General features: G+C 40.6%; 2 protein-coding genes across 2 annotated transcripts; both read right to left on the bottom strand.

Moving 5' to 3' along the window:
* Positions 1-904: 904 nt before the first annotated feature.
* si:dkeyp-110a12.4 (pancreatic secretory granule membrane major glycoprotein GP2) lies at positions 905-6,405 on the bottom strand. The gene is made up of 9 exons (XM_039603032.1): positions 6,318-6,405; positions 5,706-5,794; positions 5,499-5,603; positions 3,396-3,556; positions 3,166-3,301; positions 2,581-2,675; positions 1,897-2,065; positions 1,565-1,679; positions 905-1,458 (listed from the first exon to the last, which is right to left on the bottom strand). Exons 1-9 carry the CDS (start codon positions 6,403-6,405, stop codon positions 1,283-1,285), a joined length of 1,134 nt encoding a protein of 377 aa, XP_039458966.1. The 3' UTR covers positions 905-1,282.
* Positions 6,406-8,124: 1,719 nt separating this feature from the next.
* Positions 8,125-22,449, bottom strand: shprh (SNF2 histone linker PHD RING helicase). The gene is made up of 30 exons (XM_031737103.2): positions 22,320-22,449; positions 18,906-19,496; positions 18,558-18,687; positions 18,247-18,465; positions 18,023-18,101; positions 17,451-17,601; positions 17,218-17,320; positions 16,875-17,134; positions 16,128-16,781; positions 15,408-15,659; positions 15,243-15,321; positions 14,794-14,957; positions 14,372-14,628; positions 14,033-14,154; positions 13,685-13,773; positions 13,447-13,539; positions 13,224-13,331; positions 12,682-12,824; positions 12,401-12,574; positions 12,167-12,229; positions 11,859-12,084; positions 11,524-11,661; positions 11,096-11,197; positions 10,925-10,996; positions 10,406-10,594; positions 10,218-10,310; positions 10,039-10,125; positions 9,169-9,347; positions 8,449-8,529; positions 8,125-8,342 (listed from the first exon to the last, which is right to left on the bottom strand). The coding sequence occupies exons 2-30, from the start codon at positions 19,485-19,487 to the stop codon at positions 8,246-8,248; spliced, it is 4,986 nt and encodes a 1,661-aa protein (XP_031592963.1). The 5' UTR covers positions 19,488-19,496; positions 22,320-22,449; the 3' UTR covers positions 8,125-8,245.
* Between the last annotated feature and the right edge of the window lie 426 nt (positions 22,450-22,875).

Genomic DNA, 22,875 nt, shown 5'->3' with positions numbered 1-22,875 from the left:
ACTACCGTTGAACAAACAAGGTGATTCCCAAAGAGCCATTAACTGAAAACCTAGCTATCTATCTAGACAGCGTGGTGTGCAGTGTGTCCTTAAAAAAACTTAAGGAAACTGGACAAATGGAGGACAACAGAAGAAGTGTCAGGTATTAAATCTGTCTGCAGCTGGCACAGAATCGGCGCAGAATTGGAAAGTTATGGCTTTAAGAAAGAGGAAAAAGCTTATTAAAGACCTGACACAGGACCTGAGAGACGCATCTAGCTCTACTATTCACCAAAGCACCATCAGACGTGGTCTTAGTGGAAGAGTGGCTGTGAAGAAACCATTCTTATGGAGGTAAACTGGAATATAAGACTGAGGTAGGCAAACTTTCACAACAACTGGACTGAAAATCAGTGGCAACAAGTCTGATAGTGTGGTGAATCAAAATCAGTATGTGTGGGAGGAAGGCAGAAAAGGGAAACTGCATACAGAATACTTATATGCTGCATTCCTATGTATGTTTGTGCATGATTCATAATTAGTTTAATCTATTTCCCATTTTCATAGCAAAAACATAAAGAAATGAGTGGTGGCTCTAGACTTTTGCATGGTACTGTATGTAGGCATACAAGTAAAAATCAGAGGATGCTTAAAAAACTCAGAAAGACTAATTACATTTTTATATATAAAGATTAAAAGACTGGCATAAAATTATAACTTAACCTATCATAAATAAGTCTGATTAGTGTTCCTGTCATATCCAATAAGTATTAACAGCAAATTCACATCCATTTTCATTAAACATGATTAATTCAATAACATAGATAATGTACATTGTTTTATTTACAGCTGCCATTTGGGTCACATGTTAAAACTAAAACCATGTGACCCAAAACTGAGCAGCATATTTGTATGTCATATAACATTAAAAGGTAAAACATTAAACGTTCAGGCATTTTTTTTTGTTTTGTTTTGTTGCTCTGGATCATATTCAGTTGAAAAAGCACTACAGTTTCTTTTTGAGTAAAAGCCACACATGCAAGAAAAAATTTACTTCAGTGAAAATACAAGTGGTATACAGTAGTTGAATTAAGTAGCACAAAATAAAAACAATGACATTAAGCACAAGTATCTTAAAATCAGGAATGTGTTTAAGAGAAATATTTATTACCCACGGCTTTTTACAAATCAAACAAATTTTTTTCTAATGAGTATAATACACAAAACATATAACATTATTATAAAAACACGTGTACGTATGTTTTCCTGTGTCCATTTACTAATTCTATAAAGTCCATACAATTCATGAGGCCACTTCTGAGATGTGATGAATGTTGGACAGGGTAAGCTGTGCTTCCCGTGCTGGGTAGAAATATCTGGAGCGAAGCCACAACCTCCCAAAGACTCCTGTTACCAGCAGCAAGACAAGCAGCAGTCCTCCGAGGACAAAGGTCTCCACAGCTAGGACTCCTCCTGCATCTACACACAGGTGGGACTGCATGCTTATGAACTGCTTTCAGTGTCTGGAATCTTTAAACTATAAAGTTAAACTATATTAACTGCAAAGACTGAATTAAAAACATACCTAGACTGGGATTTTCACTGTGGTTTAATAGTCGTCTTATGGGTCCGTAAGAAACTGTATGAGACAGTGGGATTTCTCTCCTTGTTCTCAGTAATCCATCGTCACTGGAACAGTTCTGTTTGGCAAATACACAAGTGAAACGTGAAATTTAAAAACCAACATTGCTATAAACCTCAGTCATAAGCACTGTATATTTAAAATGAGGACAGCTCATATGGTTGAAAACCACTCCTAGGCTGATGGGTCTATATTGGTGACATATAGCAGGCTACTTGTCTGAACTGGCCTCTGACTATCAGTTTGAGGAATGGGTGCAGCATGAGGTCACTCACAGGCTGACACAGACCGGGACCACTGTGGCAGATCTGGACGTTGCAGTGAAGGAAGACATTGGTGTAAGAGCTGCCGACAAACTTAAACATTTGTATCCTGAACGTGGCCTCTGGGCCCTGACCGTTCTTCAGGACGCTCAGAGTCTGGTCGTTGGTCAAAACTGGGCAGCTAGAGGGAAGAGACAAAGAAGTCTGGGAGGCCTGCTGATAGCAATGAAACACGATGCTGTACTTTAAATATAACAAAAGGAGAAACAGCTAATAAAAAAAGCAAACATAACTGGAGGTGATACAACACAGAAGTGTTTGAGTGCTTTCATCTCTTTAGCACTGAGAAATCTTTGTGTATTTCATAGCTCTGCTGTTGCCAACAGTACCAAATACTGCCTGGTTGTCAAGGGCATGCACAGCTGTTGAAATGAAATGCATGTGGCCTCTCAGCCAGGAGTCACATGACCAGCCTGTGAGATTTGTTGTCTGGACAGCTCTCTATGCAACAAACTCTCTTATTTCAGATTTCAACAGTGCACCCGTAGGAGGAGGTGGAACTGTTTGCTAATGCGGTGAAACAACACAGCCATGCAGAACGCCATAAACAAGCTTCCACACCTTTGAAGTATGTTGTGTAAACATGGCAATCATGCATTTTCATCTGCATTCAGTTTAAACAGTCCAGAGGCAGACCTGTCTGCGATGAAGGTGTACTGAATATTGCTGTATGAATCACTGGTCGGCGTAGCCCAACATCTCTCCATACGCAGCTGCAGATGAGAAGGTATCTGTGACACAGACAGAGTTCGGCAACGGTCAATTAATTCCTTAAACAGGACAAACAGTTTTCCATAACGCACAACAAGATGATGACTCATAGTAAGTAAACAACAGGTGTACCAAGAGATTATAACAGCACGAAAGAGGACTCAAATGACTGTCTAGTCATGGGTGGAGTGTTAGATTTCCAGCGCTGGTTGGAAAACTACCCACAAAACATATTGCTTAACCTTGTGTAACAGCACACCCAAACTAACTCAAAAATAGCTGTGAATATTAACATCACTTTGAATGCTTAACAGTCAGAGCCAAGTATATATAATCCCTGTTAGATATTAACAGATATACTTATCCTGCCAATCAAATGCATATATAACATATTGCTTTTGTGCATCGTGCCAATTTGCAAAAATATAATACAGCTTGTTAAAGTGAGAACTACATTTTTACTATTTGGAGGTGAAAAATATAATAAACTGACATTTCATTGTGATTTACCATGAAAACTTTTACAAAGATGTTATCCTCCAGAGTCAGCGATGGCACAGTGGTCCACCTGTCCTCAAAGGCTTCGTCTTTGTACAGCAGCATCGACACTGAGAAATTTCCATCCTCGGTGTTCAGAGTGATAGGTCTGCAGAGGCAATGGGTTCATTAAAATAGGCCAAATGTTGAGAACAAATCATTTTCCAGTTGGAGAAAAGTCAGAAAAAAATGAAAACATTTACCTGATGTCCACTCTGATCATGTTTTCTCCGTTGGGCTGTTGGACCATGTAGCTGATGGGGTAGCGGCACGCAAATGTTATGTTGATATAGTTTCTTGTGATAATATCTGAGTAGTTGTTGTGTATGGTGTTTATGAACACGATGTGTGTGTCATCTGAGGCCTATGGAGAGAACATAGCATGTGTGATGGTCAGTGAGGGAAAATGTAGTTTGTTTACTGTTATTTTTTTAGATTTTTATAGAAATAGAAATCAGTAATGCTGTTTTAGGTAAGAACAACTGCAGAAACCTGGAATAGAAATTAAGTGACGGGGTGATTAAATAGTGGAGAGCTTAAGAAGATGTCTTTTATCAAAGTTTAGGGCAAATAGTCGGGCAATCCACTGAATCTGGTCTGTGTTTTCATGCCTTTGTCTAACTAATATCTGGATTGCGACATCATAAAACACATATACACACACGTGTCTAACATAATACAGGTTGGGCGGCCTTTAGTCTGCATGTCAAAAGATACCGAACCCTGAGTTGCCACCATGCCACCATATTCATCAGGGTGCAAGTGTGTGTGAATGTTAGAAAGCACTTAGGCATAGATAAAAGCACCGTATGGATGTTTGTGTAACTGAGTGAAATAGACTTGTATTAGAAAGTGCTTTGAGTCTTCAACTGAGTAGAAAGGTGCTATATAAGTACGAGTCCAACTTAACATTTAACAATACATAAACTCTACTGTGGTTGTACATATGAATACTGGCAAAGTGGATATGCTAGCATCACCACATTAATTTTTTAATTCAATTCAGTTTCATTCATATGGTGCCAAATCACATAACAGTTAGATCAAGGTGCTTATATTGTAATGTAAACAACCTATAATAATACAGAGATTAAGTTAAAGTTAGGTTGAGTAGTCGCTGGGATTAAATGTTCTTTTTCAGCTGTCACCATCCTTTTAAAATAAACCATAAAATGGGGACAGGTGAAAAGCTGGTGTGTGAAGTTTCTGCAGGTCCCTGTTGAGATGCAGGGTGGTGACCATGGTTACAAAGCAGGGCAAACTGTCTTTACCTCTAACAGTTGAACATTTTTTACTACTTCTTGGTAAACACCCAATCGCTCCCCCGGGGCAGCCTCAATGAGAGGACCACTGACAGATCTCACAGCAAACTACAGAACCCCCCACTGCTACCTGCACTTATACATCCAGAACCATCACTGAAATGTCAGCGAGGAAACTGTAAACATGGCGTCTCTGACGGCGGGGTGTAAAAGGTGCTACGGTCAAGGTGAAAGCATGACTGACAGCTGTGACATTCTTCTCCTTTAGCAACAGCCATTTTACTTCAGAGCATACTTACTTTCCTCAGCTTCTGTGCAAAAACCTTGTAAATTGCAGAAATTGAGTACTGAGAGAACTGCTGAAAGCCGTGTTAACCTTTTAGGTGGTTTACAAGAAAAATTTTAAAGCATTCCAAGGATTTAAAGGACACTTATGTGTTAAGCAGTGGCTGACTTTCAGTGTAGAGCAGCTGGATTAAAATAACCGTGAGCCTCGTTGCCCAGTGGTTTGTGGCCTTCCAATTCAGTGAGCTTTAACAATAAAAAAATCATCATTCCCACGTGAATGCTGATAAATAAGAAATACAAGGCCATTCAGAGTCCCATTGATGCTTTAAATGAGGCCCTGTCCTGTTATAGGCAAAAAGAACAGCTCTGTCCCTCTTTCTTGAATAAATGCCACTCCTCCCCTTCTTTTCTCTTCATTCCCGTCTCTCTGGGTTCAGAGTGTGTGCCTTTCTCTGTGCATCTATTATACTTGCTATGAGCTAATTTCCATACAACATCTGAACACACAGCCTCATAGTCCACATTCACATCACAGTAGAAAGAAGGTGCATGGATCATGGATCTGAAGATCTTCCTGCAGCACCTGTAGACACTTTAATTCATTATGAAGGGGATTCTCTTAACATTAATGGAGGTAATAAAGAGTAGCTTGTCTTCTTATCAGATTTACCTAAATTTAATATCTGAGTTCACACTTAAAAGATCACCTGAAAGAGCAATCTTCTCTTTTTAAGGCAAATCAAAGATAGAGCATACCATTATAGTGCCGCAATCTGACAGATTTGTCTTAATGCTGAAAACATAGTCCTCTCCGACTACATCACCACGACACTCCGGATCATTTAAATGCAAATCCCAAGCCTTAAAAGAGAAGACACAAAACAAATAGAGACAAATATGTAATAATTACTCAAAATGACACAGTGCTTTGGCATTATTAATGACTGGTCAGTGACGACTTACGTAAACAGGAGGAACTTTGTTGAGGAAAAAAGCGCTTGGAATAACAAGCTCCATACGGTCGTTGGTGCAAATGACAGTTTCATTAAGTTCTAACAGTAAAAAAACAAACAGTTATTTTATCAGTCACATTTTACACTCAGCACCTATAAACAGGTATATTACTATTTAACCAGTCAGCACATGTAGTGGACCAACAGTCTAGCCACCAATAATTAAATCAACCAAACCAACAATATCCAAAATATTAGCTTTAGAATGATTATTTTCCTCTTTTGTTGAAAGTTATACAATGACTCAGTACTTTTGAGCATTATATATGTATATATAGGTCTATATATATTTCTAAAAATTGAGCCTCATCATTTTAAGAGTGTCAAGACCTGAATGTGGTTGAAACCCATCACTGCTTTTAATGTCAAGCCATACAGCTTTTGCCAAGGAAGGCACCAGTTATACTCCAGCTTTCACTGGACTTGGACTAAATCCTCCTCTCTTGTGTTAGAACCTTTTTACAATTATTGCAGCCAGTAAAACAAAACAAAACATGCTAATCAATAATCAGTTTGTTTTTTATTCACCCCCAGATTTGTGAGCTGTGAAACGTGTGCTCACCCTCCTCCTCAAGCTCCAGATAGACTGCCGAGGTGACCATCCTCATGGTGAGCAGTAGCCAGACAAAAACCAAGCTGGCAGATGCCATCTTCCAAAGACTCTCCCTCTGCTTTCTGGTAGCTCAGCCACTCCACTACCTTTTGGCTCCTTCTCTGACACTCTGTGAATCTTCTGGGAGCTATTCACCACAGCCTGACACCAGAAAATGTAGTACCCCTCTCTTACTCCAGCCCCTTGAAAACTAATGAACTGCGGCCCTCCCTCAAGCCCTAAAAACACCAGCTTGAATGATGCCCCCAACAACAATGAGATTCCACGCATGAATAGGGGGAACCGGGGGGAGTCCAAGGTAACACGCATGTCACCACCTACTGCGGTGACGTTCTCTTAGTAAACATCTTATGACTGTTTCTTACTACACACAGTAACAAGAAGTCTGGTAACCATGTAAAAAGGAACACCAACACGAGGCTGTCCCTCTTTGTTGTCTGGGCATTTTAAAATCTTTACAAGTGCGGGAATCGCAGTCAGTCAGGTGAAAAGAAACTCATTACAAGTCAAGGGCAATTCGCTAACAATGCCAAGTAGCAGTGAGTGCATGTGTGTGGCAGAAGAGACCATAAAATACAAGAGAGGATAATTATTTTAATCAGTTTAAGACAAGTAACATTTAAATAAACCACATGATTCTTAAGCTTGAGCAGACGATTTTTAGGAATAGAAAAGAATGAGACAGTTGCTGTAAAGCAGAAAACATCTTCACACAATTTTTACAAGTTTGATTTACAAGATTAGTTTCCAACAATCTGCACATTGTGCTTCTTTTTGTCTTGCAAATAAGATGGGCACCATTGTTAGACGAAACTGTGTGGCTTTGTTTCAACAGTGAAATAACTTAAGGTCGATTGCCCGGCCGAAGAAATCCCGCGACAGTCTTTCGCTTCAGTTGTAAAAGAGTAAAAGTGAGTTTATGTCAGAGGTGAGCACAAATCAGTGGCCTCCTTCCTGCTTCATTTTTTTAACACCACACAGTAAAAGGACGGGACAAAAAAAGCTGGTAATAACAGGCGGACGAGCCGTCACTCACAGACTTTTATTTCCTGAATGTTGTGAGAATGCCTCAAAGTGGTTCAATCCATGTGGAGATACAGTGAAGTTGCACATAAATGAACACACCTAAATGTGATAAACAAACACAGCTGAACAAGTTGGACCAGTAAGATACAACTATGACAAGTGATGCAAATGCATCAGCTCTAAATTGAGTTAAAATTCAACAAGTAGGAAATTTGTAGTCATCATCCATCAGAGATTTCTTAAAATAGTTTTTGGAAATTCATTTGATAACATCAGGATGCTTATATAAAAAAAGTGGAATGTGCAAAATTTGTCACCGCTGTGTAAATCATGAACTCCCTTTTTCTCCTGTTTGGTTAACTTGGTATCCCTCTATGAGGAGCCCAGTGCTGAGATTCACTCAAGAGTAGGGCTGCCACAAACGATTATTTTGATAGTCGACTAGTCACCGATTATTTTTGCGATTAGTCGACTAATCAGATCATGCATCGATTGGACGTAAAACTTACAGCTTGAAAATATGTTAAACGTTTATTTTGTGACCCAGAAAGAATAATAAGAGTAATATTAAAACTAACTAGCTGCCGCCATTGTTGACAACTGCGCTGGGCCGCACTATGAATTCTGGGACACAGCTTCTTCTTCTTCGGGGTTTAACGGCAGCTGGCATCCTTTACATGCACTGCTGCCATCTTCTGTTTCAGTCCGTTATTACACTTTTAAATCCTACTACTTATTCCTGCGTCTTTTGTGATCTTACAAAGCTTCAAACGACGCGTCGACTATTAAATCAGTCGTCGACGATTTTGATAGTCGACGTAATCGTGACTAGTCGACTAATCGTGGCAGCTCTACTCAAGAGGTTCAGTGTCTTCAGTGAACAGATCAGCCAAGTCAGCGACTGTCAGTACCGCAGCCTCCGAGTGCTTCATGGCTGTGCTGGTGTGACTGGAATCAAAAAGACTTTTATTGGTACTTTGACAACAGGGCACCCCCTGACCTCTTAAACTTGTATTTAAATACAAAAATAGCATTATTAAGAACTGACACGCACCTTTTTTCTGCTGTCTTCAGCATCGCTTGCATTCTCTCTTCAATTGTAGATTTGATGAGGAATCTGTGAACAAATGTTGGCCTGGTGGAGAGAGGAAACAAAAATGAGCATTTGTTTATGGAGTTTTGTTCAGTAGAGGGTGGATAATTTGATATAAATATTATTTTGATAAAAGGATTAACAAATTCTCCACATTGTCATTCCTTTGTCAGACTTTAACTGCTCCTAAAATGAAAAAAAATGTTTTGTATACATCTTAGTTAGATTTAATTTACATGCATTTGTACATTCTGATGCAGATCTGTAACTAGAAGCAGTGAAATTTGATGTGTGTACAGCACTTACAGAGGTGTGCACGCTATTTTAGTGCACTTTGGTCAAGAGCTGCATATCCCTGAGCACAGTGGTGAGTAAAAACAAAAAAACTAATGAAATCAATTTCAGTGTATCCTGCTGAACTTTAAGTGCTTTATTTTCTGACATACTATAAGCTGCATAGTTGTGGATTTATAGTTTTATTAAATAACTGGAGGTTGCAGTCGTATTAAAAATGAATCTAAGAAAAAAAAATAAACTGCAGCTTTGAAGTCAATGCTCACAAGATGAGAAAAGATAAAAACGCAGAAACTTCGTGTAGATGCAGCAATACATCTACACGAAGCTCTAAAACACCGACAAACTTCAGAGGTTTACTGACAGACTTTACTGCCTGCTCCTTACTTGGTTTGGCCAATCCGGTGCACTCTGCCTATTGCCTGGAGCTCATGAGCAGGGTTGAGGATCGGTTCAACCAGCAGCACGTGTGTTGCTTCGATGATATTCAGCCCATTGGAGCCCGTGTGGAGAGGCAGAAGAAGAATGTTGATCTTCTCTTCGTACTTGAAGGAACTTAGATTCTCCTGGAAAACCACAACGAACAGTGCAATAATGAACAAATTACAGTCATATCTGTATCAAGAGATGCTTTTGTAACTGATTTATTTTAAGAAAAAAATGAGGATCCCTGAAAATTTATACTGCAATTTAACTACTGTGTATTTTCAAATTCAAACAATTATTTAACGTGCCGATTTTATCCAATTTCTCCTTTTTATTACACAAAAAACATAGACAATGAATTCATTCATTATAGTCTTTATATTGTATTTTACTACAGAAAAACCTTAATTATTAAGTCTCTGCATATGAGAGGCAGGGATTCATCTCCAGTTGATCAACCTGTTGGTTTGTTGGCAGTATAGCTCACACATAAAAAAAGCATGCGGCCCGGGGTAAAGGAAGAAATATTGAGTTTAGGGTTGATGTGCTCTCAAGGGAGTGATCTCAGGTAAAAAAAAACAACCTCAAATGAAGAACGAGGTGTAGCAGCAAGCCGAACAGCTGTTTTAGCAGCTGGTGGTGGAGAATATACATCAAGGAAAACCTAGCAGGCAGGTATTTAGACAGTCCTTAGATATGGGGGTTTTACTGCAAATGTTTAAATCTATCATACTGTCTGTGGTATTTCAACAAAAAACAAAACAATACAAAAGTTAAAAAGCAGGGCTGTGTATTCAAAATTGTGGCATTCATTATGTGTCAAATTCAAACCTGAAATTTGTGAATTCCGTTGATTTGAGAAAACTCCATGTTATTGTCAAACAAGGCCTTGGCGATGATGTCCAGGACACTCTGCCACTGTGCACGAGAGAAAAGGCAACGAAACAGGTCAGATCCAAACTCGATATCGCCAAAGTAAGTCTTGAAGAGTGCAGATAGTTTACTGTTACCGTGGAGAAGACGAGACATTTGGCCCCGGGGTTGGTCACTTGAATCTTCTTCAGAGTTCTCACAACTGCCTCCACTTTGGTAGAGTGGCTTCCCTGACAAACATAGGAAGAGGAAAGTTATCATGGCTGTGTTATACAATTATTTTTTTCTTTACAGGTATTATATGAAAATGGGGTCGCTGGCTGACCTTGACTGGTATGTCTTGGTCCTGACTGGATGATTGGGTGGTGAACACGTAAGAGATTTCTGTGTGGGATGTAGTCTGCCTGCAAATGGCACACTTGATGGCACGCCGCCTTGAGCCCACGCTGTACTGCTCCACAATGATAGCAATACACTCATTACAGAAGCAGTGTCCGCACGTCAGCACGGCCCACTGGAAAAGAGAGAAGAGCAAGATATTATTCTAAAGTATGAATAGCAGAGTGTGGATAACTGTTTACATTAATTACAAACACTTGCTAGCTGCTTATTACCACAAATATCTAATTAGGCAATCATGTGACAGCAACCTATTCCATTTAGGCAAGTAGACACGGTCAAGATGACCTGCTGAGGTTCAAACTGAACATCAGAATGGAGAAGAAAGCAGATTGTAAGTGGTTTGTTAAGAAATGCTAGACGGGCTGGTATGAATATTTCACAAACTGATGATCTACTGAGATGTTCCCACCAACCAAGATTCATAAGAAGTGGTGACTCTCACCTCCTGTCCCAGGGGCCGAGCACAAATGGGACACGGCTCTGGGTTCAGACCTCCAGTAGACTTGTCCTGCGACTGGATCAAGAAATGTATGCTGTTTAGAGCAAGCTCACATAATACATTTAGATGGGCTAACATTATGAATTGTATAATTACTATCACCTATAAAATTACCTTTTCCAGATTTGTGAGATACAAAAACTGGCCGAGCTTCTTTTGGAGCTGAGATTTTGCCACAGCTTGGTCGTTCAGAAGTTTGACTCTGTTCTGCTCCACCTGGGAGCAAAACAATCGAGAGGAGGGGGTCAGGTAATGAAAAATATCAGGACACTTTACATTGCAAATATAAAGATCTACATTATATGTAGAAACCCACTGATTCAACAGTAACTTATGAGAAACCTCGGGGACAGTGAAGAAAACCCCCACTTAAATCTCTGCAGACAGTTAGTCTATGAAGCAAAGTAACTCTGCAAAGAGCCAATCCTTTAACAGTCCTAATAACAAGTCAGTCATGTTGTCACGACTTCTATAAATGATCTTTTACCAGACTGACATAAGCGTGCAGCTACGCTAAATGAGTGTCACTGTCTTTAACTCGCCTCGTGGGGCTCTATGATGTGCGGCAGTTTGGGCTTTGGTTCATCGGGCAGACGCACACGTAGCCTCTCGGTGGCCATACCCAGCTCATCGATGGCTGACACATGATTGCGCAGCACCATCCAGTACTCGTGCAGCACCTGAGAACAAACACAGCTATCATGCTTTTTTAAGACCAAAACAAAGACTTAAAAAAAAGAATTTTTGTTAAAGTGACTCCTCATAATACATATAATGATGCCTATTGGAGCCCTACTGGAAGAATGCAGCTTTTTAAAGAATAAAAGATGCTCTTGTTGTCGTTTGTCCTTGTAATGTTGTAAGTGTGCCTACAAACCTTGTACTCCTTCTTCCAATTCTCAAACAGTTCCATAAAAGTGTTTCCTTCCTCCACCAGGTCTGGGTCCATGCGTTTAAGTTTGGCAAAAGACAAGATGGCCTTCAGAGTGCGTTCTGTCTCACTGGCTGCCCACAGACCTCGGCTGGTGGTGGGGAGACGGTCGTCGACCAGCCCCTCTTCATCCTCGATCATTTCTTCAAAGATGGCTGTCTGACCTTTGACGCTGTGGAGGAATTTTACTGATTAATCACCGCTTGGTTGTGTAATCTGATTGATGATGGATCTAAAAATACTGCTCTACTTACGTGTGAGAAAACAGCTTGGACTCATAATCTATGAAAAGTTCGTCTGCTTTGCAAAAAACACAGCTAGAAAATAACAAGACAAATATTAGTTAAAATACGTTTCAGAGTATTTACAAAGAAGTGTTATGAAACACAAGGAAAAGCTGTCATATAACCTCCACATAACTTTATAAACTGAACATTTTAAGGTTTCAAACACTGCTCGTACGAAGCTACAAAATGCTGACGACATACTTGTTGAGTGGCAGTCGCATTGGCCTGAGATGACAAACTGTGGCCTCCTCTATAACTTCTTTCGAGGCCGGACCCTCAAGACTTTTCACTGCATCTTGCACAGTCTTTTGAGATTTCATCAGATCCTGCATTTGCGTGGTGAGCAGAAACTGCAGACCATAGGCATCACGAAACCTGCAGGACACCAAACACTTGAAGCATCCTGGTCTTTTGATAAGTACAAGGTAACTGCTTGCAACTACCGTGCAACTACTAGGAACTACTTGATAAAAAGTGCTTACTTGTCTGCCATGGAGAGCTTGTGGGCTTGTTGTTTGTAGCTGGACGTCAGCTCATTCTTGATGCGGGACACCAGGTCGTCATCAGTGGAGCAGCGGACAGCCCTCTGAATAACATCCAGCCACCAAGGAGAGTTCAGCTTGACCTTGAGGAAGATAGATATCATAGTGATATTCAGCTACTTTAACTGTTTGTGTAAGTAACGAGTAGGATGCCAATTATGATCCCATTAGCTACATTTACTATTTTCTTTTTATTAAAATAATTTGATCAGTAAGCTCCAATTTCCTGATATGCAGTTTTCTTTTTGCTGTGCTAATTTGTTGGAGTTCATTAACAGATCAAAAAAAATGTCATTTTAAATACATTTCAAGTAAGTTAATTTTAGGAGCTGCAGAGGATGTATATAAAAAGGCAATCAATGCAGAAATTTTATGATCTTAAGATATTGGTTTTGCACTCCTAAACATCACTTATGTCTCTCTTTATATATGTAATCTTTTCATAAAATATGTAATTTCCCCGAGGGTAAAGAAGTTCTCACTTTTCGCTTCAGCTCCTTTATGTTCTGCAGCACCGGCTGCAAAGCCTGACGAGCATCCGCGACCTCAGAGTCGTATTTGGTCATGTAGTGCTGTCGCAGCTGCTCGGCCTACAGCGACAGGGAGAATGAAAAAACTGCAGTAGTAATTCTTAAAAAACAGATTTGATTTAAAAAGAAGACAAATAGATACATTCTGACAGTATAATATATATTTGTGAATCACCTCTTCATCTAGTCTGTCATCTCTGAGGGTAGGAGGAATCCCACGATGCTTTGCGCTTAGCAGCTCCATCAAGTTATGGGTAGCATGAAGCCTCTGTTTTACCACAATGGCAAGTGTAATAGAAAATTAATTATGTCAATACATTCTAAGAGCCAGAAACATAAAGATTTTAGCTTCTGGTTTTTAAGTCACGTGTTCCCTCAGTCTTTGTAGAGATGAAATGTATGAGGCCACATACCTGTAACGAATCAGTCTTCAGTCTGTCTTTGTGCTCTTCTGATGAACGGAGCACTTCTCTATACATCTCTGCTGCCTCTACAAACTCACCTGCAGGTGGCAAAGGAAACAGTCATCCTTAGTGCCACTTAAAACGTCCACTACATGTCAAGCAAACAAAGTTGGCTACACAAATCAGTGCAGCAACAATAAACATATCGCTTTACTGAGACCAGCCTTAACAAAACATGCCAACACAAAAAGTGTCGGGAGACACAAAGATGGGATCATGGCCTCTGTTTTGTTTAAACTAATTCCCATGGGAAACTAAGAGCAAAGGGAGCAGATGTATAGAAGTGGGGATCTATACCTCTGATGATGTGGATTCCAGCCAAACCATTGAGTGCACACACCAATTGTCTGTGAGCTTCTTCACACTCCACTCGACATTTCTTCTGCAGGGACTTCAGGAGCTCCTCCATTGTCATGGTGCTACAGAGAGGCAGGCAAACCTGCTTTACAAATCCTCCAGTGCAGATTACACAGAATGGGTCAGCTTTAAATAAACACCCCCAGCAACAAAAAGGTTGCTGGGGGGGCTTCAATCATCCTAATGTTGTGATTTAGTCCAGCTGGACTGTTAATTAGCTGCTGTAGCTGCCTTTAAAAAGACCTCATCTCATGCATAAGCACCTTGAGAACATAATACCTTTTCTGCAGAGGCAGGAACTCCCCCCTGACAGCCTGTGGATGGCAGCAGGCTTGGCGCAGCCTGAGCAGCGGGCACAGGATGGTATTGACGGTACGGCGGTCGAGGCTGCCAAGTTTCAAGCTCCAGTCAGAGATCTTCCTGAGATTAACCAAAGCGTCTTGGGAGCAGACCTCGTGCTGACGGTGGTAGAAGTGACCCTCGACGGGCGAGAAGTGCAACCAGTGCACTTCCTCTGTCTGAGGCGGGATCTGAATCTGGAGAAAGATTAACAGGACCATGTAAGATGAGTACAAACATTCAAAAGAGAAAGCTTTAGGGATGTGTTTCATATGAAAAAAAATGGGTCAAACAAAATAGTTCTTCAGACAGTCTCAATCGAATCCAGGCCAACGATCAGAGAAATACTTTTAAAATCCTACCTGATCAATGACGTCTTTTTTAGCCGATCGCCATAATATCTGAGTGATCACATGGTACAGAGGTTCCGTATTTCCACGTCGGTAGGGACGATAAAGAAGCTGGTGCCACCAGTGTTTCACCCAGTATGGGTCAACTCCCAGGAAAAGCACAAGGCCATACAGATCTACAGTAAAAAAAGTTTTAATGATTTTTTTTTTACTGCTGAAGAGACCAAAGACTGAAATCACAACCTTGACAGATTAATTACATCTGTGCATAGATTTAAAAACACTTTGCTTTCTTATATTTTGGCATTTTCTCTGGCAGTGGCAGGTGAAGGCAGTGAAAACCTACACTTATTTTTATGTTTTTATCTTTATATTTTTATGTGCTACATAAGAAATTCCATTTGCATTCATACTCATAGTATTTCTTTTTTCTTCTGTGGTAACAGTTTTATTCACATTACCTTCTAAGCCTCTCTGGACTGGAGTGCCGCTGACACACCAGCGGTTAACAGACGCAAGACGTAGAGCCATCTCCGCAGCCTGATGGGATCAACGTCAGGTGGTCACATAAACTACGTTTAAATAACAAAACAAAGTGAGATGCAACAGGAAATGAATGATCTCACCTTCGCAGTGGGGCATTCAACCATCTGAGCCTCATCCAGACAGATTCGCCACCACTCCACAGCTACCAGAGGACTGGGTATAGCCATGTAACGCTTCTGGTTGCGGAAGCGGCGGCCGTCTTTGCTGTTACTGTGGGGAATGTCAACGTAGTTGAGCTCAGAGCGCAGCACGTCGTAGGTGGTAATGACCACGTCCTGCTCGGCGAGCATGTGAGGCTGAATGAATCCATGTTTCTTCACACCCTGATAAACCTAAGAGGAACGTGAAAGGCAAAATAATTAGGCATGCCAACGATATGACAGGAAACACAGATGAGAGAGAAGAGTGCGTGCTTTAACAAATTATAAAAGATGTGCAGTGCTTGCAAAATGTTATGTCGTGTTGTTCCTGCTCCTGCACCATCATTGCAACTGGCGACTCGCACTGTTGTGATGGCACAGTAGTGTAACATGCAATGATTTAAGTGAGTGCATCATTTTCAGAGTACCTGAAAGTGGGAAGGTAGAGGGTGTATTTTAAACCAAACCCTGGTCTTTCTTAATCTTAACCAAACAGTTTTGTTACTTACATCTAACCAATCAGTTTTGTGCCTAAACTGAGCCAAACAGCAACAGCAAATTATTTGCACATTTAAGATTTATTTTACTTTTATTTTAGACTTTGAGCATGTTATATATGAGATACTACCAAGAGACTGATGTATGAATCTACTCTCTCACCAGCACTCGTAAAGAGGAGGACCTGATATGCTTGTTGATCTCCTCGACCCACTGGTGGCAGATGGAGCTTGGGGAAATTATGAGGGTGGCTCCTGTGGACACGGGTTTCATGGCTACCAGGCAGTGAGGGCAGTAGAAAGGTGTAGTTTCAAGGCTCTCTTCTTTATAGTTCACACAGTCTGCGTGCTGCCACAGCTGACAGTTCATACACTGGACGCGGGCCTTGTAGTCAATGATGCCAAGTTCACCACAGATGCACTCGAATCTGTAGTCAGGGGTGTTAAACGGGACGACAGACGCTCTGGTGGGGGTTTCCGTCTCCTTGTCATCATCGAGCTGTGAAGCTTCTCCTCTTTCTTCGGGGAGATCAGCTATTCCGCACATGTCTCGTGTATCTGAGTCACTTTTATCCTGAGAAACCTGTAACGGTGCTCTGGAAGAATCCAGCATGTCATCTGGCTGATCTGCTTTCTCATTCAGACTTTTATCCCACTCTTTCTTTGTTTCTGCTTCCTCTGAGACAGGACAGTCAGATGTAGGGGTGCTCGGATCTCTCTGATCTTCTGAGAGAGAGTTTTGTAGAGCTGCCTCTGCCTTTTCCTTTGCTCGTCTCTGAAACATTTTCCTGGGTGTGCTCTCCGTGCTTTTCGAAGTCTTAAGGAAGACAAATGCAGACCAAACTCAGGCAACACAATAAAGTCATATTTGTAGCATGAAACATTCATATTAGAAGTTCTTTATTCTTACAGACTTTGATGATCCTGCAAATGTTTTCTTTGTTTCTTTGTACTTCTTTCCCAGCTTGAACGACCCCGCCAAGCCCCGACCTTTGACCCGGTCAACCATGCCGTCATCTATGAGCTTTGTCAGCGTCTTCCTGATGTGGTTGCGGTTCTTGAGGAGGTCATAGCCATAAGTGGCTCGGATGTAGGTGAAGATGGCATTGACTGAGGCTCCCTTGCCAGATCTCATCTCCTTTATAGCAGTGAGTAGCATGACACGCACAGCTGGAGAAATATAAGTATCATTCAAAAAGGTGTGAAACTTCAGTGACTTATGAGGATTGTCTAAAAGGACTTGAGTGACATACTTGGGTAGGATATTTTAATTTTAGGCTGAGCTTCAGACTTGCAGCTGATAACTTTCTTTCTTTCTAGCGGAGGAGGAGGAACAAAGTAATTCACAGATTTTCCCTGCAAAGCCACGAGATTTAAGAAAAGAAATAAATCATAAACCATTGTATGTTAAACATACATAACATTTGATTACAAAGTTTAGGGAAGAAAAAAAATGTGGCATTCATCACAGTAGAGGTCTACTAACCACAGGGAGTGTGAGGGCCTCTTGTTCGAGGTCCTGCCGGGTATGAAACAAGATTAGAGCCAGAACTTCCACCGTCTTTCCAAGCCCCATCTCATCAGCCAGGATCCCACCAGGCCACTCAATGCCAGCCAGTGGAAATTCTCGAATTAAGCTAAAAATAAAAAAAGAAACTAAATTCTAGTAGCTGTGGAACTATATCATACCTGAGAGTCACCTTAATGTGATAACAGCAAGTTAAAAGGTCAACTCATTCAAATTACACACGTTTTTTCCCACTGATGGTGTCCCTTCAGGCTGTTTTACTGTTATGGTTTTAAGATAACAATTCGACCATCAAGTTTTATGCTAATGGTGCTTAACAAACAAAATAATAACACACACAACTTTTGTGATTTCAACTTAAATAGTAGTCCCCATAAAAACGGCTGACAGTGAGGCCTGTGGATTATACTGAGTTTAAGCGTAAACTGTTTGCAGAAAGATAAGATTCCTGTCATCTTTATAATATTGAAAAGGCAGAAAATATTTCCGAATGATCGGAACCTTTAACATGAGAGTAACTATGTTCTTACCAGCCGATAAAAGGGTTGTAAAACAGCTTTTTGCCACACAAAGCGATCAACTCCCGCCAGAGGAAATGCAATGATTGTTCTGCAAAGAAACAATAAATACTGAATATGACGCTTTTTGAAACAAACCACTGATATCTTGTTTTCAAAAATTCTTAAATTGAAAGGGATCTAACTTAAAATTCCAGTTAAAGGAGCACGAGCGGCAGGGGAATGAACAGAGGCACCTTTACTTGAGTTGTTCCTGTATTTCTCTCTTCTCAGCATCCAGTTGACTGCTTGACTCTGATAGGGCCTGAGTACAGGAATAAGAGCCTTATGCTGGACGTCATAGGTCACCTCCTGGCTTTCTTCCTGGTGCATATGCCTGACATAATCGTAGAGCTCCTCAACATTTTGCCTCTCCAGATCGGTATCACATTCTTCCTCCTCATTATCTACGACCTCTTTATGAAGAATAAGCAACAAAAACCAGTCAAGGTGAATTGGAAACCCTGTGCTGCTATAGTATGGTGTGAAGAACTTGGAGTCTGCTTACCGGGAATAATGAAATCGTAGAAATACTCCATTAACTTCTGCATCAGTTGGTTTGCTTTTTTGAGCCGAGCATTTCCCTCACTGAGGAATTCCGGCTTCCCGAGCCCAGTTTCCAGCAAGTAAATCCCCACCTGCCAGACAGAGCCAGGGAAAAGCTTAAATAAGAAATAATGTTTAACGAAACTTGAACTGTTTAATGGTTTGACTAAAGGAGCACAATTTTACTCCAGCCAAAGACAGCTGATTTAAAAAATATATGGTATTAAAAGCAGGGTAATTTCATGACCATTTATTAACTAAATCAAGCCTAAACATGGACCTTTGTATTCCAGCAGAAATACCTACATACCTTGACTGAGTCGTCTTTTGCCTGGTGACAGAGCTGCACCACCCTCCTCTTCTGTAGCCAGTCAAGGTCCTCCAATGGGATCCTACGGAGGCTGCATTCTGCCGTACAAGTGTCTTCATCAGGACTGCACTGCACCCCTGAGCTCTCATCACAGCTGCTGTAACTGATGCAGAGTTGCTCACCCATCCTGTGAAACGTGAAAGCTCTCTGATCGCAGTCAGATGGGAGCCAGGCTGGCCTGACACTGAACTCCCCAATGAGTGCTTTCCAGATGTGGCTGAGTTTCAAAAGTGGAAACACAGTGAGCGCCAGGGAGGTAGAAGCAGCGGTGATGTCGGACGACGTGCTGGGAAGTTCTTCTGTAAACCGGACAGGGGTGCAGGCAGCCTCTGTGGCGCCCTCTGGAGGGGAGAGAAGGGTGCTACTAGGAGCAGGGTCCGCTGAAAGAATGGAACAAGTCGGTATCTCTTCATCTTCCTGGATTTCCTCATTCTTGCGGTCCTCCAACATGTTCCAGTTCAACCTCTTCTTAGCTTCTTCATCCACCCTCACAGGAGGGGCCCTCTTTCTTCGGCTACTCATGGTGAAGCTCTGCAAAGAGGGCAAATATTATGAAACACTCACCAAAAAAAAAATAAACACCACGCAGTTTATTCATTCATAACCACATCAGTAGCATATGCCAAATACCTATTTTATATTTGGTAGGCTGAGAGAAAATACCCTTCCTGAGTTTCCCTGAACAACGCTGCTTATCTAATGAACACAATAACTTAATCATAAAAACTTTCCTTCATACAGACCATGGCTCCACAGTATAGTGGTTTACTCATTCACCTAATGAGTGAAAGATCTCCGGAGGAAACACAAATCCCTTTGGGGCATCCAGTGCAAAAAATCTGTCAAATTAAATATGCAGAGCTACCGAGTATGGCAACCCCTGGTGAATACGGGAGCAGCTGGAAGATGCTTTTCTTTTACACAAGCAAAATTAAGTAAAATCCAATTTTCCACTAACCAAACATTTTGTTTATTTATGTTGCCTTTTAGCCTATATCCCTCCTTAAATCATTACATTTTTACATGCACTTATGCAGGACTTAATATACTCTACTAGTACTCTTGCATAATTCACATTTCAACTTAATCCATATTTATTTATTACTGTGCCTTGGTACAACCTTTTTTAGCTGACTTTATCAGATGACTTTGTCGGAAAGTGTCCAGCTCAGAGTCCCTGAGCGTGCACAGCATTAATCAACTGCTGGTAGATCCACAGCAAAAATAATGTTTCTACAAAGACTTTTATATTAACACTGTGGTATGTTTGTACATGCATGAATGCTTCTGTTCTCACAGCTAGAGCTTTGTGTCTAAGATTATCCTTTTAGAATTAATATGTTGACATCATACAGAGTCCATCCATCCTCTTCCACTTATCCTTGTCAGTATCGCGAGGGGCTGGAGCCTATCCCAGCTACCGTAGGCCAAGAGGCATCATACAGAGTCAAAAGTAGGAAAAAACCCACTAGAAACTGGAGTTTTAAAGTTTAACCTCTTGGATCCTTGGGATTACTTGTACATAAGCTTTCTTCATTATTATAAACTTTTTTGTTTAAGAAGAGCACCCATGATTGCAACAGTTAAATATAATAAGACCACTTCAACGACAGATTGTGGATATCCCTTGTGAGCAGTTATTATGAGGTTGGCAGCAACTGTGATGTTCAAGGCTGATCTCTTATTCAGCCACGTTATTTTGTTTGGGGAAAACTTGGGTCCTGTGCAACTTCAGCATAACCAAAATACTCTGACATTAAGACACAGGAGAGTCTGATGGATTGGAATTAAGTAACAAAGCTACTTTTAGCTGCTTCCCTATTCATGACAGCATAACGCCACGTTTGGCAGTTTTTATGCTGATTGCCGTTCCTGACACAACCCACATGTATTTGTGTCGCTGACTGAGCCAGGGATCAATATTGATCATAAGTAAGTATTTCATTAAATTGATGTTTAGTGCTCGAATGTTGGGTGGCATGATGGTGTGGTGATTAGTGACATCACCTCACAGCAAGGAGGTTCTGGGTTCAAATCCAGTCTGGATTCTGTGTGGAGTTTGCATTTACTCTGGCTTCCCACCACAGTCCAAAGACATCCCTTATGTTACTTGGTGAATGTGAGTCTATCTCCGTGTTAACCCTACAATAATGTGGCGATCTAGTATACCCTGCTTCTTACCATATGAATAGTACACACAATCATTCTGTACAATAATAATTATAGTTTTCCAACTGTTTATTAATACTCACAATTGTATATCTACAATCTGTATAGTTTCATATTTCTGTATAGTTTTCAATCATATTTATATCCTGTTTATAGCCTGTACATAGCTTGTAAACTCACTACAGCCTGTACATACTTATAGTTATAGCATATTCATAACATACCTTCATACCGTGTACATTGTAACATACCTATAATAGATCCATATTCTGTAATATATCTATATCACGTCTAAAGTACTTTCTGGATGGATGCAAACTGCATTTCATTGCCTTGTACTTGTGACATGTGCAATGACAATAAAGTTTAATTCTATTCTAATTCTAATTCTATTCTATTCTATGACAGCTGGGATAATCTCCAGAACTGGATAAGTGGAAGAAAATGGATGGACAAATGGAATTCAAGGGTTGTTCCAATAATGGTGAGGTCGTTCTCCAGAGAACAATAGGTGGTGATACCATGAATGTTGATTTCTAATCCGGAAAATGACTTTAACGTGTCCACTTATTTAGGTTGGCACCATAAGCTACTATGTTGATGTTGATCCCAGTAAGAAGTGATCTGCCTTTGTAGTACAGAAAACTGAGGGTTGACCCTGAAGTTTCCTGGTTAAGATGAAACCCTGCTTCACAGTAAAGGCCTCTTATGGGATACAACAGACTTCTTATTTACCAGCAGGTCAACAAGGCTCATACTGGAAGATAGCATATCAATGGAAGCAGCATGTGAGACTATGTGAGGTACTTACTGTGGTATTAAACTATCAAAGCGAATGAGACATATCCCACAAGACAAACTGTCAGAGTTTAAGTTTGCATCCACAGCTGGAGCCTGTCACTTCACTTCATCTACATTGTATCTGTGTTTCCCACTTATGGCTCAGGCTACATGCACTGCTAGCTGGCTAACTTATACATCTTCTACACGACGGCTTACAAACAGCACTTTTAAAATTAGCTCCTTCCCTGCGGGGAGAGTTTATCCTCTGAGAATTCAGTCAGCAGCGAAACCATCAGCACACAACAGTCTGTGGTATAAACAGTGTTACACAATGAGAGCACTTTTCATCCCCTGACTGCAAACAAGCAAATTAAAAAGGTAAAAGAAAAAAAGCATATTTACTTGTCGAGACTGCCTCAAACTGCTCCTGTTATTACAGCTCGACGAGAAATCGATTCATGCTGAAGCAGCTGCAAACAATCCGTCTGAACCGCAGCACAGTTCATCTACGGACATCAATGTTGACGTCCGCCATGTTTAAATGCAGGAAGTGACGTCAAAGCAGGGGAAACTGTCAGATTAAGTTTATCTAACACAAATTTATGTGACTCAAAACTTACAATAGATTAAATTATATGCTTCAAATGATTGTTTTTTTGTTTTTCTTTTTTCATTTCTTTACATTTTTTCATGTTAATATATATTGCCAATATCAGACAAAAACAGACAAAAACAGAGTTTGTTCGAGTCTAACGAGTTTGAAAGTCAATACTTGACCACCTTTATTCTTCAACTCAGCCTGAACTCTTTCTTCTTTTCAGTTTTCTTGTCATCTCTTCAAGTAGTCTTAGGGAATAGTTTAATAGTTTCGAGGTTTCTTCAAGGACACTAAAAGACCTTCTTTGTTTGCTGCTTTCATTCTACTCTCTGTCAACACTACTTCAATAATGTTGATGTC

Source organism: Oreochromis aureus, linkage group 19 (genome assembly GCF_013358895.1).
Source record: "Oreochromis aureus strain Israel breed Guangdong linkage group 19, ZZ_aureus, whole genome shotgun sequence".
Lineage (NCBI taxonomy): Eukaryota > Metazoa > Chordata > Actinopteri > Cichliformes > Cichlidae > Oreochromis > Oreochromis aureus.
The sequence above is the reverse complement of the archived record's forward strand: the minus strand, read 5'-3'. Positions and strand labels throughout refer to the sequence as shown.

Bases quoted from the DNA above. Each gene is read 5' to 3' on its own strand.
- si:dkeyp-110a12.4 (XM_039603032.1), bottom strand. From the start codon at position 6,405: ATGGCATCTGCCAGCTTGGTTTTTGTCTGGCTACTGCTCACCATGAGG. The intron at 5,795-6,317 runs GTGAGCACACGT...TTTTACTGTTAG, and splicing joins TCTGGAGCTTGAGGAGGAGG to AACTTAATGAAACTGTCATT. The intron at 3,302-3,395 runs GTAAATGTTTTC...TTGCCTCTGCAG, and splicing joins ATGATCAGAGTGGACATCAG to ACCTATCACTCTGAACACCG.
- shprh (XM_031737103.2), bottom strand. From the start codon at position 19,487: ATGAGTAGCCGAAGAAAGAGGGCCCCTCCTGTGAGGGTGGATGAAGAA. The intron at 18,466-18,557 runs GTAAGCAGACTC...TTCTTCATAAAG, and splicing joins CTACGATTTCATTATTCCCG to AGGTCGTAGATAATGAGGAG. The intron at 18,102-18,246 runs GTGCCTCTGTTC...GTTTCTTTGCAG, and splicing joins CAGGAACAACTCAAGTAAAG to AACAATCATTGCATTTCCTC.